The sequence below is a fragment of the Trachemys scripta genome, chromosome 23 (genome assembly GCF_013100865.1).
Source record: "Trachemys scripta elegans isolate TJP31775 chromosome 23, CAS_Tse_1.0, whole genome shotgun sequence".
NCBI lineage: Eukaryota > Metazoa > Chordata > Testudines > Emydidae > Trachemys > Trachemys scripta.
The window spans coordinates 13008762-13025491 of NC_048320.1; the positions used below are offsets into that span (position 1 = coordinate 13008762).

Consider the following 16730-nt stretch of genomic DNA (forward strand, 5'->3'; position numbering starts at 1 on the left):
GATCTGCCCTTCGTAAAACCATGTTGTAATTTATCGCAATTGCCACTAACCTCCAGGTCCTCAACTAGTTTCTCTTTCAGAATTTTCTCTAACACCTTGCACACTACAGATGTTAAACGAACAGGCCTGTAGTTACCCGGATCACTTTTTTTCCCTTTCTTGAAAATAGGAACCACATTAGCTATTCTCCAGTCTAACGGGACCACCCCCGAGTTTACAGATTCATTAAATATTATCGCTAATGGGCCTGCTATTTCCCGCGCCAATTCCTTCAATATTCTCGGATGAAGATCGTCCGGTCCTCCCGACTTAGCCCCATTAAGGCATTCAAGTTTTGTTTCTACCTCGGATACGGTAATCCCCCATCCTGAATGCCCCTCTGTAGTGGTGCTAGTATCCCTAATACCTTCATTGGCCTCATTAAACACCGATGCAAAATGTTCATTGAGATATTGCGCCATGCCTAGATTGTCTTTAATCTCCTCTCCGGCAATAGTCTTCAGCGGTCCCACTTCTTCTTTCTTTGCTTTTTTCCTATTTATGTGGCTGTAAAACCTCTTACTATTGCTTTTAATTCCCCTCGCTAGGTCCAACTCTACACGGCCTTTGGCCTTTCTCACTCTATCTCTACATTCTCTGACTTCGCTAAGGTAAGTTTCTTTACTAATCCCTCCCCTCTTCCACTCTTTGTACGCTTTCTGTTTTTTCCTAATCGCCCCTTTGAGTCGGTCGCTCATCCAGCTCGGTCTAAATCTCCTGCTTTGTAATCTTTTTCCCTTTTTTGAAATGCAGGCCTCCGCCAGCTCATGCATCTTTAACCTGAAGTAATCCCAAGCTTCTTCTGCCTTTAGATCCATTAATACGTTTGCCCAATCCACTTCCCTTACCAGTCCCCTTAATTTGTTAAAATTGGCCTTTTTAAAATTATAAACCCTAGTCTTTGACTTAATTCTGTTACTCCTCCCATGTATTTTAAACCGAATTAGCTCATGATCACTGGAGCCCAAATTGTCCCCCACTACCACTTCCTCAACGAGGTCCTCACTACTTACCAGAATCAAATCTAAAATGGCCTCCCCCCTCGTCGGTTCAGCTACCACTTGATGAAGGAATTGATCAGCAAGCACATCTAGGAACATCTGAGCCCTATTATTACTACTAGCGTTTGTGCCCCAATCTATATCTGGGAAGTTAAAGTCCCCCATAATTACACAGTTTCTATTAGTAATTACTTCTCTAAACACATTAAATAGTTCCTTATCCATATCCTGGGTCGATCCCGGCGGTCTATAGCACACTCCAAGCACTATCCCCGGAGAGGCTCTAGTAGTCCTATTACCCAGTGTGAGTATCGCCCAGACGGACTCTGTGTTATCTAATCCATCAACTATTATTTCTTTACAGCTTATTTCACTATTGACATACAATGCCACCCCCCCCACCTTTACCTTTGTTCCGGTCTTTCCTAAACAGCGCATACCCCTCCATACCTGCGTTCCAGTCGTGACTGCCATTCCACCATGTTTCTGTTATTCCTACGATATCTGGTTTCAGCTCTTGGACCACGAGCTCCAATTCCTCCATTTTATTACCTAGGCTTCTGGCATTGGTGTATAAACACCCTAATGTATGTCGTTTAGCCTGTCTCCCATTAGTAGCACTATAAGTTGCGGGCCTCCTTGCGTCCGTCCCCCCTGTCCTTCCTATGTCCAATCTCATCTCCCTGGCTATGTCTCCTCTCATTTTACTCACCTTTTCCATACTGGAATCTGGCGTGGAGATTGACTGTGCATCTCCCAACCTTCTCCCCAAACTTCCTAGTTTAAAGCTCTTTTGATAAGATGAGCCAGCCTCCCTCCCAGAAGTCTATTTCCTTCCCTACTCAGGTGAAGCCCATCCCGCGAGAACAGGTGTCTGTCCCTGAAAGCCTCCCAGTGGCCATACATCCCAAAGCCCTCCTTATAGCACCACTCTCTTAGCCAACTATTTATTCTCACAATCCTATCAGCCCTTTGCTGCCCTTCCCTCGGAACGGGCAGAATCCCACTATCTGCACTTGTGTTGGAAAGAGAGGGGCCATAGGAACCATTCTACTGCCAACCTCCTCCCTCATGGACCAGGTTTGGAAGCCCTTCAGAAGTTCTGATAAATGCTTCAAAGTTTGGATACTTCTCCAAACACTCCAGGCTTGTGTCTGCAAAATCCAGGTGGAGACTAGGTAGGACAGATTCTGCACCAATTTTGGTTCCTATCAGGCGACCGTCTCCTGCCTCCCAGTATTTCAATGGCACGAGCTTGGAGACAGCCTGGAAGCAGGTGGAGAGCGAACACAACGGCCTCCCAAAGCGTTTCAACTTCCGTGGGAAGTTGGGGGTTCAGTTTGAGTCAGTGCGCCCGGTGGTTTCAATCCACATACGAGCCCCACCCTTGATTAGCCAACTCCAACCAACCATCAGCATGGCTGTAATGATTGTTTATCAGGAGGCTTGCGGAGTCAATTTCCCGCCAAGGAGGCTTATCTGATCAAATACCAGAGCGCCAGTGGCAGCGATCCCAGCTGGTGGGAGCCAGCCGCCTTTTCTCCCTGCCGGATGGCTGATCATGGCATTGCTTTCCCTGGGTGTCTGTCTGCAGGGAAGGACCGTGGGAGGGGAATACAGTACATGCAGCGCAAGGTGCTCTTCCTTTCTGCTGGCCAATCAGAAAAATGAGGTCTTGGATCACCTGCCCTAAGATGTGTTGTATAAGTGGTGTTTCATTTGCTGGGTGCGCATTGGGGATCCAATAGGGGCAATGCTATAGGGGGATGTTGGGTGAGGCAGCCAAAGCCAGCGTGAGAGTTCTCTTCCCACTGGCGTGTGGTCAGGTTTGTAGATGCAGCACCCTTGACTGGCGTTCGTTCTGCCCATGCCAACGCATCTTATGCTTGTAGGTGTAACCCATGCCCACGCGGTGTGATGCTCTGTCTCCCTCTAGTGGTGGCTGGGCAGGCAGACGCTCAAGCTAAGATCCGGCGGTCCCACATCTGATCCCCGCAGCCGACAAACCACCGACGGGGATTGTGTTACATAGAACTGCAGCTCCCTGAACAAGTGTGAACAATAGGCCAGGACCCGTGCGCCAGAGGCTTGGAATTGGAGTCTGTATCCAGATCCCACTTTTTCCCATGTTTGAGTTTTGGTAATAGAGAGAGGGGCTAGTTATTTAGTTAGGATCTGAAACCCCGCCCCAAAAGCGGGGTACCTTGTATTGGCAGGGCGTGGGGGCGCTGTTTAGTTCCATCTTTAGACTGTGAGCTCTCTGGGGAAGGGACTTTCTCTTGCTCTGTCTGTGCAGCACCTTGCACGATGGGGCCCTGATCTCGGCTGAGGAGTTACCCCAGTCTCACTGTTGAACCCCAAGCTGGTTTTGATGGTCATGTGCTGACTCTGACTGAACCTCTTGCAGTAAGGGAAACTCACGGGGCTGATAAGTGTGTTCCCGGGCAAACAAGAGGTTTGCACAAACACTTGTGAGTCCAGACTCCTCGTTTGACTGGGATCGCACGGTGCACCGATCGCAGAGTCGTGAGTAGAGCCAGGAAATCCTGTACAAAGGCTCCTGCCACTCACCGGACTCTGCTGTCCACCCATCTGAGTCCCACCAGTCATGCAAGCCCAGTAGAGCCAGAATCACGTGTTGGTTTTCCAACGACCTCCAGCCGCCTGGAGCAACTGCCCCACAGCAGCGCTGTGCTTTTATCCCGGTTTGGAGTGTAGATCTGAACAGGGAACAAAGTCGAGGTGCAGGGTTCCTACCCTGGGCTCTTCTGGAGCCTGTTTCACCCCAAAAGACCTAGCTCCAAACCCGCTAACCTTGGAGGTATAGTGCCATAGGAGTAACACTCTCCAGTCCCTTCAGACATTCCGCTCAGCGCAACACCCGCGAGGACTGGATAGTCGGGCCTGTTCGGAATAGCTTGCTTGTTTGTCACCCTGTCTCTTTCCTTTCTCCCCCCTTCCTTCTGGGGGGCTCTTCTAGGGAGCGCAGGATAGGAACTTACTCGGCATTGGAAGGCGGTTTGCTAAGGCCTTTTAGTTTGAACGCGTGCACACGCTTGGTCACACCTGCTGCTCTGGAGACCAAGCCAGAAGGAGGTGGAGATGCTGCGTGGGTTGGTGTTATTGTGTGTTTCTTCTCTCACGGGGCTGATTTCCTAGCCCAGCCCCAGCCAGCTCCACCCCAACCCCGCTCCAGAGCAGACAGCAAAGCCGAGAGCTTTGAAGCCAGCGTAACTGGGTTACGTAATGCCCGGGGCCCTTGGAAACCTGGCTGGCATCCAGGCCGCAGCGGTTCGGGGTGCCCACCCCGTGCTGGCTGTGTGAATCAGGACTGTTCCATTTGGGGCAGCCGGGATTTTAGGAAACGTGGCGCAGGGGTGCCGAGCTGATGCCAATCCAGGGGTATGTGCGCCTGTCCCTTAGCTGCGATTGAGGGGTAGCAATAGTGTGGCGCAACCCATCCTAACCTCCGCTTACCATCCTGGGGGGGGACCCCATGGCATATAAACAAGGCGCATGACAGGAGCCAGGGATGGATACTCTGGGGTCGGAGGGGACGGCTCTAAACCAAGTGGTTCCCTGTGCCCCTGGGAGGAGCCATGGAGGCCCATCAGATGCTCTGTCCTCAGTAACCCTCAGCGGAGCAAAGGGCTCATGCCCACCAGTGATTCAAGCAGCAACATGGAAACATCCCCCCCCCCAGAAACAAACCCCCCACCCCGCCCCAGCCTGGGAAAGTGAAACTAACTCATCTGCCTGGACAGGCCCAGCAGGGTCAGGAGCAAAAGAGCAAGGCCAGCGGACAAGCAGCGTGGCTGGGGAACGGGAACTAGGGTTCTTTGAACCGAACACTTCAGTCTGACTCGCCTGGGAGGCTGTTCGGACCAGTGTGGTCAGGGGTGAAGGGGGCGGGGGGGAATGAGACAGGACTCCTGGGAAGGGCGGGGTGTTAGAGGTTGGAGCTGGGGACTCGGAGGCCGGCTTTCTGGCTCAGAGAAGGGCGTGTGATCTCCTTGCTAAAACACAGGAGTGGGAACCAGGGCTCCTGAGTTTCTGTTCTCCAGCTGACTGGGTGACTTGGGGCGAGTGCCGAATTTCTCCCTCTGTGAAGTGGGGCGGACGGGACTCCCCTGCCCAGGGAGGGAGGAGAGTCACCCAGCGTGGACGGGACTCCCTTGCCCAGGGAGGGAGGAGAGTCACCCAGCGTTCCTGACCGGTGGGAAGGCTTTGTGCGGAAGGCGCTTTGAGGGCATCCAGATAAAACTCTCCCTGCTGGAGTTCCATGTTGACAGCTTCTGTCTAATTAATTGACAGGAGCCTTTTGTTAGCTGATCACAATGGTGGGGGTGAGAGGTCCTGACACGCAGAAGCCATCAATCCATTTGGCCTCCCACCGGGGCCTCCCCGGAGGAGCTTTTATCTGAGGCAGTGAGGGGGCTGAGAACGGGGGCTGGGACCAAACAAATTGCTCATTTACAGGGTTGTGGCTAAACCCCATTGTTCTGCCTTGTGGTGGGGAGAAGTCATACAGGAAGCCCATAGGAAGCTGTTGAAAGCCCTCCCGAGATAAATGGATGTTACTTTAGTCCATGGCATTTCCTGTGGAAAGTGACACTTCCTAAACACGTCCGGCGTCCAGACCGTGTGGGGAGTGAGTCCGTGACCGGAGGGTATTAACGCCAGCCTCACTACGCTTCCAGAAGTTGGGGGTGGGGGGAAATCCTGAACAGTCCCCACAGCTGAGGGGGTTTAAACTTGGCTTGGATATGGAGCCTCAGTGGCCAACCGGGTGGGCGTCTCTGCCTCTCTGTCGGATTTCTAGAGTTCAGCAGGGTTTGTCACAAACACGGGCACCGCGCACGGCTGTGCGACGCTCCTCACAATCCTCCTGCAACTTCGAACCTGCTCTGCATCCGCCCCAACCACGTCAAGATAAAAATAAACCCGGCACTTCGCCCGGATGCTCCATTGCACCGATTCCCATCGGACCCTTCCTCTCTGCCTGGCACAAGACCCACGCACCATCAACTGTTTCTCGAATCTCTGCTTTAAACGCAGCTTGACCCTGGCAAATGCTAGCAAAAGGATTTGGGGGTGGGGGGGGGGTTGCTTGTAAATTCCTTTTTTGTAATCTCTCCCTCGGGGTTTCTGCTTTAGACAGCCGCTGCCTGATTTACAACCACTCAGCAGTGGTTGGGTGTATGGGCAACCTTTGAAATGGATAAAGGGAACCTGCCTACGATGGGCAGAGTCTGCCCAAAGAGGGCTTCAGGAGGCAATAGAGAAGTCTGGGGATTTGCAGGCGGCTGTGTTTAAAAACCCAACTCCAGGCGCTTTTACCTGTTGAGACCTGAGTTCAGGGCCCTGTGTTTTCCTTGCAGCCACTGATGTGTAATAATCCCCTGGGGGTTTCTTCTGTGTATTTACGGTAGCATCTAGGGGGCGTAGCTGATTGGGGCTGAAGTGGCAGGTGCTGCTCCCACATGTGCCAACGGAATCCCAGCCCCAGGAATTTACGATCTAACTAGACCAGCCGGGAAGGCGCGTTGCTCCCATTTTACAGGTGGGGAACTGAGGCCCAGAGGCACACAATGGCTGGACTTGCTACAGAGCTCAGCAAGCCCTTTGGAAAACCTGCCCTTCTTTAGGTGCCTAAATGGCATCTGAGCTCCGCTGCAAATCTGGCCCCATAGGCGTGAGAACTAGGGGCCAGGCCCCCCTTCCTCCTTCTTGCCCTGCAGAAGGGCCAAGCGCCTGCTAGCTCTCGTCACAGCTCTGTGCCTGGGGGAAATGCCTGCAGAGTAAGGGGCGGGTGGGGCTGGGCCCCGTTTAGCTGAACGCCCCCAGCTGGGGTGGAGCAGCCTTTGGAGAAACGGTGCCGAGCATCTCTCCGAATGGCATCCATCGTCTCTGCCCCTGTCCAGAGCTCTGACCACCACCCTTGCCCAGCCTCACCGGCTCTTCCTTTCCACCCCCCTGCAGTCTGCACGGGCACTGACATGAAGCTGCTGCATCCCTCCAGCCCAGAAAACCACTACGCCACCCTCAGCCGCCTCTACCAGAACTGCCAGGTGGTGCAGGGCAACCTGGAGATCACCTACCTGGGGCCAGACGCCGACATGTCCTTCCTCAAGGTGAGCAACTCGGCGGGGATGGGGGGAACCCTGACCCTGAGCTCAGCATCCTCCCTTCCACATCATACAGTGGGATGGGTAGATCTCCGGCTCTTCCCACAGAAAGTCTTCTCCATCTTCCCAGTGCTTGCTGCGTTCCCCTGGGCGCTCAGACCCCAGGAAAGTGGCTGAGCCTGAAGTGGGCTTTGCCAAGGTTGGCCCGTAGTTGTGGGCAGAGACGTGGGTGTTGCCCGTTAGCTCAGGCAGTAGCAGCTCCTGTGTTTAGCTCCAGGGCTCATAGGTTCTGCTCCCACTGACGGCCCAGCCTCAGCCGGATGGGTGCCCAGCCTCCCCCTGACCCTGCTCTCTGCCCCTCTAGGATATCAAGGAGGTCCAGGGCTACGTGCTGATTGCGCAGAACCAAGTGAGCCGCGTGCAGCTGGAGAACCTCCGCATCATCCGGGGCACCCAGCTCTACGAGGAGAAATACGCGCTGGCCGTTCTCGCCAACGCCGACCCCACCGGGACGGTGGGGCTGCAGGAGCTGGGCATGAGGCATCTGACAGGTGGGGAGGCTGGCCCCGGAGCCAATTGGGGGGCCCGGGCTCATCCCAATGAACACTCAGAATTAGGGGGGATGCACCAGGGACCAATTTAGAAGAGCTGATTGTCACTGGACCACTGTGCCAGAGCAAAGCAGTGGCCCGTCTAGTGCAATATCTCTACTCTGTTGGACCGGTGATCCCCGTAGCCTGGTATCCAGGCCTCCATGGCTCCATCCCCTTCACTGCACCAGATCAGATCCCTGGTCCATGTGGTCTGGCATCCCCCTCACTGCACTGGATCAGACTAGTGCCTGGTAATCCTGATCTCCCTGCCACACCAGTTCAGACCAGTAGGCCCAACCAGTCACACATCCCCCTTTCTCTTAGCGTGGCCAGTACCAGATACACAAGGCTCCTAGCGATGCAGTAGCCCAGCACTGGGGTTGGTGGGGGGAGATTCTTCCTGGCCCCCTTAGAGCTGACTGATGCTCTGGAGCGTGAGGATCGACAGCCCTCGCCGGTTGTGCTGCTGCAGATGCAGTTGTCAAGGTCAAAGGCCTTTCTGAGCATCCCTCAGCGCTTTGCCTGGCTAATGTCATTTCAAATAAGCTTGCGGCCCCCTCGACTGGGGGCTGGATTCCCCAGCCGCCAGGAGAATGTCACGTGGCTGGGTCATGGGGGAGCACCAGGGATCGCCGGGCTGGGACATCTGCTGGCCCGTGTCTCCCAGTCTCCCTCAGTGGCCGCGCGGGTGGGAAGCCCGTAGCTGTCCCTTCTGCTCTGCTTACTGTCCTGTTCTCCCCCCACTCCAGAGATCCTGAAGGGCGGGGTGCACATCGAGGGCAACCCCCAGCTGTGTTTCCAGGAGACCATCTTGTGGGGCGACATCTTCCACAAACACAACGACCTGGCCCAGCACCAGCAGATCAACAGCAGCAGGGAGAGGACGTGTACGTGCCCGGGTGGGGTCTCTCCGCGTGCGAGCCGGCTCCCAAGGAGGGAGGGACCGTCCGCCTCCTTGGCGGGGCTGACAAGATGTCAGATCTGGCCTGTCCCATCTAGTGCCGGCCCGCGGGCGAGTTCGTTGGGCTCCGGCTCTGGAGAGGAGACGTGGGACTGTCCTGTGCCGGATGCCAGGGGTGGGGCCTGGTACAAGGGGCGGAGCCTCTACACCCTTCAGGAACCAAGCCTGTCCCCCTCCCCCCCCCCCGCCCCCGAGCCTGGCACACCCCAATACACTGGTTTATGACTCTCCCAGGCTTGACACTCAGCCACTCCCGCATCTGCCCCACAGTCCTTTGCTCCAGACTGGCCTGTCCAAGGGGGACAGGGGTGTGGTGCCTCAAGCCAGTCGTGGAGCGAGGGAGGTGGGGAATAGCAGCTGCTGCAGGGGCCTCCACCCCGGCTGGCTGCTCAAGGAGCCTGGGGAGGGGGTTTCCATGCCTGGGACAGGGGGGCAAGGCAGAGTCTCGGGCCTCCTCTAACGGCCTCGGTCTTCTCTCCATCCTGCCCAGGTGCTGACTGCCGACGCTTCTGTTCCCAAGGGCACTGCTGGGGGGAAGGGCCGCAGTACTGCCAGACATGTGAGCACCGGGCACGGGGGCGGAGTGCTGGACTCAGGTTTCTGCCCATGACCTGCAGAGGCACACGGGGCCAGCTCGCCCTCCATGCAGATAGGGCCCGGACCCTGCAAAGCCTGCCTGGGGGGGGGGGGCACCGTGCCATGGTCCCGGCTGTGTCGCCGGGAGGTGAAGCGAGCGTGTTGGTGCCCAGGAGAACTGTGTGGCTTTCTAACCGCCCCCCGAGCGAGGGGTGGGGCAGGTGCCGGGGGAGGATGGCAGAGGTGTGGCTGGGCGGATGGTGGAGATGCACGTTGGGGAAACACAGGCTGGGGGTGGGGGGTGGGGAAAGGAGGCACAGACATTGGAGTGGGGCGGGATGAGGGGGAAATGGATCCATTGAACAGGGGAGATTTCAGGAAGCGCAGAGCCCCTGCCCTGGGAACCCCCTGCGTGCTGGGGGCTGTGGCCATCTGGGTTCCTGGCTCCGACAGTTCCCAGCAGAGCTCCCCAGATGCCAAGAGCCTGTCACGCGGCCATAGCCAAACCTCCAGCTCCTCATGGTTCCTCCCCACTTCTCTCTCTGCCCCAGTGACCCAAAGCATCTGCGACGGGTGCCCCAGGTGCAAGGGCACGAAGCCCACGGACTGCTGCCATGAGCAGTGTGCGGCGGGCTGCACCGGGCCCAAGCACTCGGACTGCCTGGTGAGCGCCAGTGGGTGTGAGCGTGACCAGGGTGTCAGCACAGTGGATGGGGTGGGGCAAGGGGTTGGGGTGGGGGTTAGCGTGGTGGGAGTGGGAGGGTGGCAGGTGGGGGCATGGAGGGGGTAGGCACGGTGGGGATCGCTGGATAGGTGCAGAGAGGCTCAAGTGGGGGATGGAATGGGGAGGTTGGTTGGAGCTGGTGGAGTTGGCATAGAGAGGGTTAGGATTGGTGTGGGGGGGTGTCCTAGCTGCTCACTCTCTGGGCTGGCTCGCTTCCCCCTCCCCAGGCCTGCCTGCACGTCAACCGCAGCGGGATCTGCGAGCTGCACTGCCCGCCCCTCTTCATCTACAACTCGGACATCTTCCAGTCGGTGCCCAACCGGGACGGGCGCTACACCTTCGGAGCCAGCTGTGTCAGGAAGTGCCCCTGTAAGCGCCCCTTCCTCCGGGGAGATCCCGGGGGGTGGGCTCTGTGGGGTGTCCCACTTCCTGCCAGCTGCGTATGCTGGGCTTTGGTCTTGCACCCCAGCCCTGTGTAGAGACCCCCAGGGCAACCCCCCCAGGGATCCGTTTGCAAAGTGCCCCCTGCTGGCAGGGCAGGACGGTCGGAGGGGCTTCTATTGACGTTTGCCTGGTGCTTCCCAAAGTCGGGTCTGGCTCCTAGGGGGCCACAAACTCCCAGAGCTCCAAGGCCCATAGCACGCCTCCCACACACTCCAAAAACCCCACCACACACCATGCAATTCCCGTTAACTGGGCAGCCACATTGCAAACTAAGCCCTTCGTGTTGGAATGCAGCAGCTGAGGGGTTAATGGGGAGGGAGCTGAAGCAATGGGGCTTTGCCCTTAGCTGCAGGCAGTGGGGGTGGGGCCATTTCCCCTCCCCCCACCCAGGGTCAGAGTCTGGGGTCCAAGCTTTGTGACCAAAGTGAAGCCCCCAGATCGGACCCGGGCTCTGTGTGAGCTGGGCAGACTCGTGTATCTCGTCACTGTAGCCTCTGGGTGCCTCCCGCTCCTCGGTGCCATTTATCCCCCCGGCGAATAGAGACCGAACCCCAGAGGGGTGAAGGGATTTGCCCAAGGTCCCACAGGCAGTCGGTGGCAGAGCAGGGAATCGACGGCACATCTCCTGAGTCACAGGCTAATGCCCTAACCACGGGGCCATCTTTCCACTCCATGTCTCCCCTTCCCACAGACAATTACCTGGCCACGGAGGTGGGCTCCTGCACGCTGGTGTGTCCCCAGGACAACCAGGAGGTGAGCACGGACAGCGTGCAGAAGTGCGAGAAATGCAGCAAGCCCTGCCCGGAAGGTAACGTTCCCCCATCCCCTGTGCCCTGCCCTGGGGAGCCCCTCTCCTCTCCCGGAGGGACCAGGGGAGGCACATCCGGCAGTGTGGGATTCTCTGGATTTGAGGAGAGGGAGCCGCATGAAGGTCTGGGGGGCTGGAAGGGTGTCTCTGTACTGAGGCTCGATGGGTGGAATGGAAGCACATGGGTTATTCCACACCAGGGTTCCCTCTCAGCCTCTGCCCTACTCTCTCCTAGGCTGCTACGGGCTGGGTGTGGATTTCTTGAAGGGCGTCCGAGCCGTCAACGCCTCCAACATCCAGCACTTTGCCCACTGCACCAAGATCTTTGGCAGCCTGGCCTTCCTGCCCGAGACCTTCATGGGGTGAGTAGCGGTGCCTGGTGCCCCCATCTCCGCTGCCCGTTGTCCAGCCCAGGCAAGCTCAGCACAGCTCCTGCTGGCTCGCCCCGGGGGAGCTACTGGCCCTGTGCGTGGGGGGGCCCAGCTCTGGACTCAGATGTCCTGGGTGAAGGAGGTGCGTGTGTGGCATGTCGGAGCACTGTGTGGGGGCACCAGGAGCTGGCTAACTCCTGCTCAGCTATCTGGCCACCAGGCGAGTCTCTGCTCCAAAGCCCAAGCCCTTAATGCATGAGCCAAAGGGGAATCGCCATTAGCAGTGTAGGGCCTATGCCACACCGTTGAATGGTTCTGATTCTCTCCAGGAGGGGGTAGCAGTGCACACACCAGCCAGTCCATTACAGTCCTGTCTAGATCGGGCCTTTTTGGAAACTGATACCTCCCTTGGGCCTTAGTCGTGCAGGCCCGAGGCGAGTGTGCACGTGAGCGGGTCACGGGGCGTGAAGCGGGTGTGAGCGGGGGCTTCCCCCCGGAGCGTCCGTTTACTCTTCCAAAATCTCCAGCTGGGCCTTGCAGAGATTGTAGCCCATCAGGCCGGGCAGCACCTGCGACTGCATGGCCGCAGGGCAGCCACCGCCTCCCGTGTCTGTGGTCCCAAGGCCTTACGCCTCTAAGGATCCCCCTCCCCGACCGTGTTCCTTCTCCAACAGGGATCCCGCCACCAACACTGCCCCCTTGGAGCCGGAGCAGCTCAAGAGCTTCAGGAGCCTGGAGGAGCTGACAGGTGGGTGAGGGACTGCTCAGTGCCCGGGCTCGCTCATCCCCGTCTCCTGCCAGAGCCCACCGAGAGCGGGATGCAGCCTCCATCTGTGATGTGCCAACGACTCCTGTTTCCATGTCGCTCGCTGGCAAAGTCGCTGGACGGGGCTCGGCAGCCCCCCAGGGTGGGGCTTTGGCTAAAGGTCACACACTCCTGCCCTGGAAATTTAAGCCACCTTGTTTAGCCTTGGGGGGGACACGCCATAGGAGGCGGGCCTGGGCCCTGCACCTGTCAGTCACCGAGGAGTTTGGGAGTCTGACCCACCACCAGCTGGTGGGAGGCCGCTGCTCGCATGAATAAGGACGCGCCTTCCTGCTCCATTTCGCAGGCTTCTTATACATCGAGTCCTGGCCAGAGACCTTCCCAGACCTGAGCATCTTCGAGAACCTCCGGATCATCCGAGGCCGAGTGCTTCACAAGTGAGCGTGCGCAGGCAGGGACGCGGGGTGGGGAGGAACAGGCCCTCGGATGGGATCCAGAGAACGGATGGGCCTCGCAAGCCAGTCGGGGATGTGCCCAGTTCTCTTGGTCACAGGAGGGGGAGTGGTACTAGCCAGCTGTCCTCCGATCTTCCCCAAGGGCAGTGGTGGTGGGGCCTTTCAGGATGGAAGCCTAGAGACAAACCCAGTAGCTGGGATTTGGCAGATGTGGAATGAGCTTGGTGTATCTCAGCCCAGAGGCCAGCTCACAAAAGCCACCCTCAGGGTTTGTGGTTCAGAGGGAGCACGTGGGAGGATGTGACTCAGTTCCAGAGCCCCCCAGAGTGTGGGGCTGGCAGGGACCCTCTGACTCCTGCTTCGTTGTCCTGCCCCTCCTGGCTCACCCCGTGCCTGTCGACGTCTCTCTGCAGCGGTGCCTACTCCCTGACGCTGCAGAACCTGTCCATCGTCTCGCTGGGCCTGCGCTCCCTGCAGGAGATCAGCAGCGGGATGGTGCTGGTCCACCAGAACCCCAACCTCTGCTTCCTCCAGAAGGTGCCCTGGAAAGCCATCTTCAGGAACCGGCGCCAGACGCTGTTCCAGACTGACAACAAGCCAGTGAAGCAGTGTGGTAAGGGGTGGGGGCCTCTGCCAGGGCTCTGTCCGGCTCTCTGACACGCCCAGGGACTCCTCCTATGCCCAACTCACCTGGGCGTTGAGTGGCACTGCCATGTTAGATGGGTGCCGATGGGTGCTCTCTGCTGGCTGGTGCACAGTCCCCCAGTGCCACATGGTACCATGTGTCCCTGGCTGTCACTCTGACACCAAATGCCGCACTGACATCCACGGCGGGCCTGTGCCCGGTGGAGGCTGCGTTCCCCCCCGGGAAAGGCCTTTGGTCTGGCTGCCCCAGGGGACGACGGGGACAGGCTGGGTTCCAAGTGCTAACTGTGGCATCCTCCCCCCAGAGAGCGAGGGGCTGGTGTGCTTCCGCCTCTGTGCCAAGGGGCAGTGCTGGGGGCCGGGCCCGACGCAGTGCGTGGCCTGCGAGCAGTTCCTGCGCGGGCAGGAGTGCGTGGAGTCCTGCAACCTTCTGGACGGGTAAGCGGGGATCTGAGCGGCTGGGCTCGCTGCGTGTCTGTACCCAGCAAGCCTCCTGGGGGGGGGATCCGGGTGACAGGGAGAAGGGGGAGACTTTGGTACTGTGGCTGGATGCGATGGGGGCAGAGGATGCCACCAAGTCCCTGGGCCATCCGCCCAGCCGTGGCCAGGCCCCTTCTCCTTTGGCACGGATAGCGTGGCCCTGCTTGGGTTTGGGGTGAGGATAGAGGAGGGGAGGATAGTCCCTGGGTATCTCCGCTAGGGAGGATCTTGCTAATCAGGGTGCAGCGGGGTGGGAGATGGGGTGCTGGAGCTGCTGCCCAGCGGCCTGTGCCTGGTGGGAGCAGGGGGCAGGTTAGGAGCCACCCCCAACCTGCCCCCCCGCCCCATCATACCCTCCCTCTCTGGCGTGGGGATGGGGCCCAGATCATGCAGGGTCTTGAGTGGCAGCCCGGTCCTTTACCAATGCAGGGAACGACCCTGCTGGGCACTGCCCCGATCCCAGCCCCGCCCACAATGCGGTGCCGTGGGGAAGGACGCGGGCGAGCTCTGGCATGGCTGTGAGAGGTCAGCCTATGGAACAGCAGGCAGAGCCTCCCGCGTGAGGCACCACATTCCAGCCCTGAGTTTAGGGATCTGAAGCTGGGCCGCTGGTCGCAGAGGCGGCTGTGTCAGCCCTGGGGGGAGAGGGGGGAAGGGGCATGTCTCTGCTCTCCCACTGCTGCCTGCTCCTCAGCTGGGCTGGGGCAGGGGCTGGGTCCTGCCCCATCAGCGGGCACCGCGGGGTGAGGGCAAAATGTGCCTTTGTGCAGCGACTGACTCAGGCTCTTTCTCCCGGCAGGGCCGTCCGTGAACACGTCAACGGGACCCGCTGCCTCTCCTGCCACCCCGAGTGCCTGCCCCAGAATGGCACGGAGACCTGCCACGGATCGGTGAGGAGCTGCCCCGGGGGTGGGCAGATTGCGTGAAAGACCCTTTAGGACAGGGGAGGGGATCTGCATTCCCAACCGGTGTCTACTATGGCTCAAGGCTTTGGGCTGACCCCGGATTCCTGGGTTCTTTATCTCCCCCCTCCCCACAAATGCACACGGTGCTCACTCTGTATCCTTCCTGGCAGGAGGCGGACCAGTGCGTGGCCTGCGCCCATTACAGAGATGCCCAATACTGTGTGGAGAGGTGCCCGAGCGGGGTGAAGGCCGATTCCTCCTTTGTGCCCATCTGGAAGTATCCGGATGAACATGGCGTCTGCCAGTTGTGCCCCTCCAACTGCAGCCACTCGTGAGTCTGGGCGCTGGCTGGCACGGAGCATCGCTCTTTGCTTGCAGCATTCAGCGCATCCCAAGGGCCAAGTCTGGCCTAGGAGGGGACAGCAAAGTGGGGCGAAGCGGGGGGGGATGGGCAGAGGTTTGCTGGTGGGGGAAAACCGGCATTGGGGGCCCATGGGACGCAGCCCGGCAGGATTCCCTACTGCTTGGCAGTGAAACCAAGGCTGTGGGAGGATTTTCTATGGCGCGTCTGCCTCCCGTCGAGTAACAAAGCAACATCTCTGGGTCCTTCCCCAGGTGCACGATCCGGGATGAAGATGGCTGCCCCATGGATCAGAAGCCGAGGTACTGCACCCCCATCTGTGCCAACTTCCCAGGCAGGCGGCACCCTGGGCAGTAGCCAGGGTCCACCTCTCCCTGGGGGAGCTGATGCCATCTGCCTTCTGCTCAGCATCCCCCTACCCCATACGCACCTGCAGCCCCCTTGTGCTCTGCCAGGCACCACCTTCTGGCCAGGAAGCACCAGAGGGGAATGCCTTCTGCAGCTGATTGGCAGGGGACCAGGCTTGGCCAATGGGGCCAAATGCTCTGTCCCCCTCTCAGCCTTCCCAGCCCCAGGGGCTGTTTCTAGGCAGACCATTAACCACCCTGCCACCAAGGAGCCACGAGTCACGGCTTTCAAATGGGCCACCCGTGGGGGCTCGTTTCTGGTGAAGGCCCTGGATTTCAATCCCCCCTGCACCATCAAACTTCCCTGTCCCCCCGTTCCCCCATAGAGAGCCAATCCGGCAGGTTAGACTGGCCCCCACAGTGGAACCAGCCCACCCAGCAGCCTCCCCCTTTTCCCAGCCAGGTGACGTCCATCATAGCCGGCGTGGTTGGCGCCCTCCTGGCCCTGGTCTTGATCCTGATCATCGTCGTGTGCATCAAGCGGAAGCGGCAGCAGGAGCGGAAGCACGCCATGCGGCGCCTCCTGCAGGAGACCGAGGTACGGACAGCACCACAAGCCCAAGGACCTGCCCCGCACACTCAGGGAGGCTTCCAGTTGCACTCGTGGTGGTGCCCGGTAATGTGGCAAGGCCTCCCCGGGCACCTGAGCGGCCAGAGGATCCCAGCTGAGCCAAGGGAGGCCCTGGGCAGGAGTGACTGGTGGGGGGCGGAGGTGGGGAGGTTACTGTGGGGGGACGGAGGATGTTGACCACCCTGGGTGTCCCTCATGACCGGTGCCCAGGCTGGGCCCATGCGAAGTGTGCAGGTGATTTAGAAAGGCAAGCGTGTGCTGTCCCCATATCCCACAGCCACTCCTCCTGCCATCCTCCAGTGGGGACAGCCCAGACGCTCCCCCTCCGCCCACAGGAGAGACAGCTGCCCCATGGTGAGCTCTGGGGCAGGGCCTGAAGGTGCCACGCAGAGGGGTCAATCCTGGGTTCTGAGTCTCCATGTCACCTGGGGGCTGCAGCGGGGAGCCCGTGGGCCTGAGGCTCCCCAGCTCGCGCCCTTGCTGACACAGGACCCT

At 59.0% G+C, this 16730-nt stretch overlaps 1 protein-coding gene across 1 annotated transcript in view; it reads left to right on the forward strand.

Annotated features, from left to right (window-relative positions):
• The window catches only part of ERBB2 (erb-b2 receptor tyrosine kinase 2), a 40768-nt gene that overhangs the window by 14191 nt on the left and 9847 nt on the right, over positions 1-16730 (forward strand). The window contains exons 2-17 of the mRNA XM_034755779.1: positions 7023-7174; positions 7533-7719; positions 8511-8648; positions 9213-9281; positions 9850-9962; positions 10250-10391; positions 11158-11274; positions 11510-11636; positions 12320-12393; positions 12758-12848; positions 13280-13479; positions 13817-13949; positions 14791-14881; positions 15067-15227; positions 15512-15559; positions 16064-16202. Of these exons, the coding sequence (XP_034611670.1) occupies positions 7023-7174; positions 7533-7719; positions 8511-8648; positions 9213-9281; positions 9850-9962; positions 10250-10391; positions 11158-11274; positions 11510-11636; positions 12320-12393; positions 12758-12848; positions 13280-13479; positions 13817-13949; positions 14791-14881; positions 15067-15227; positions 15512-15559; positions 16064-16202 (1982 nt within the window). The remainder of the gene's footprint in view (positions 1-7022; positions 7175-7532; positions 7720-8510; positions 8649-9212; positions 9282-9849; positions 9963-10249; positions 10392-11157; positions 11275-11509; positions 11637-12319; positions 12394-12757; positions 12849-13279; positions 13480-13816; positions 13950-14790; positions 14882-15066; positions 15228-15511; positions 15560-16063; positions 16203-16730) is intronic.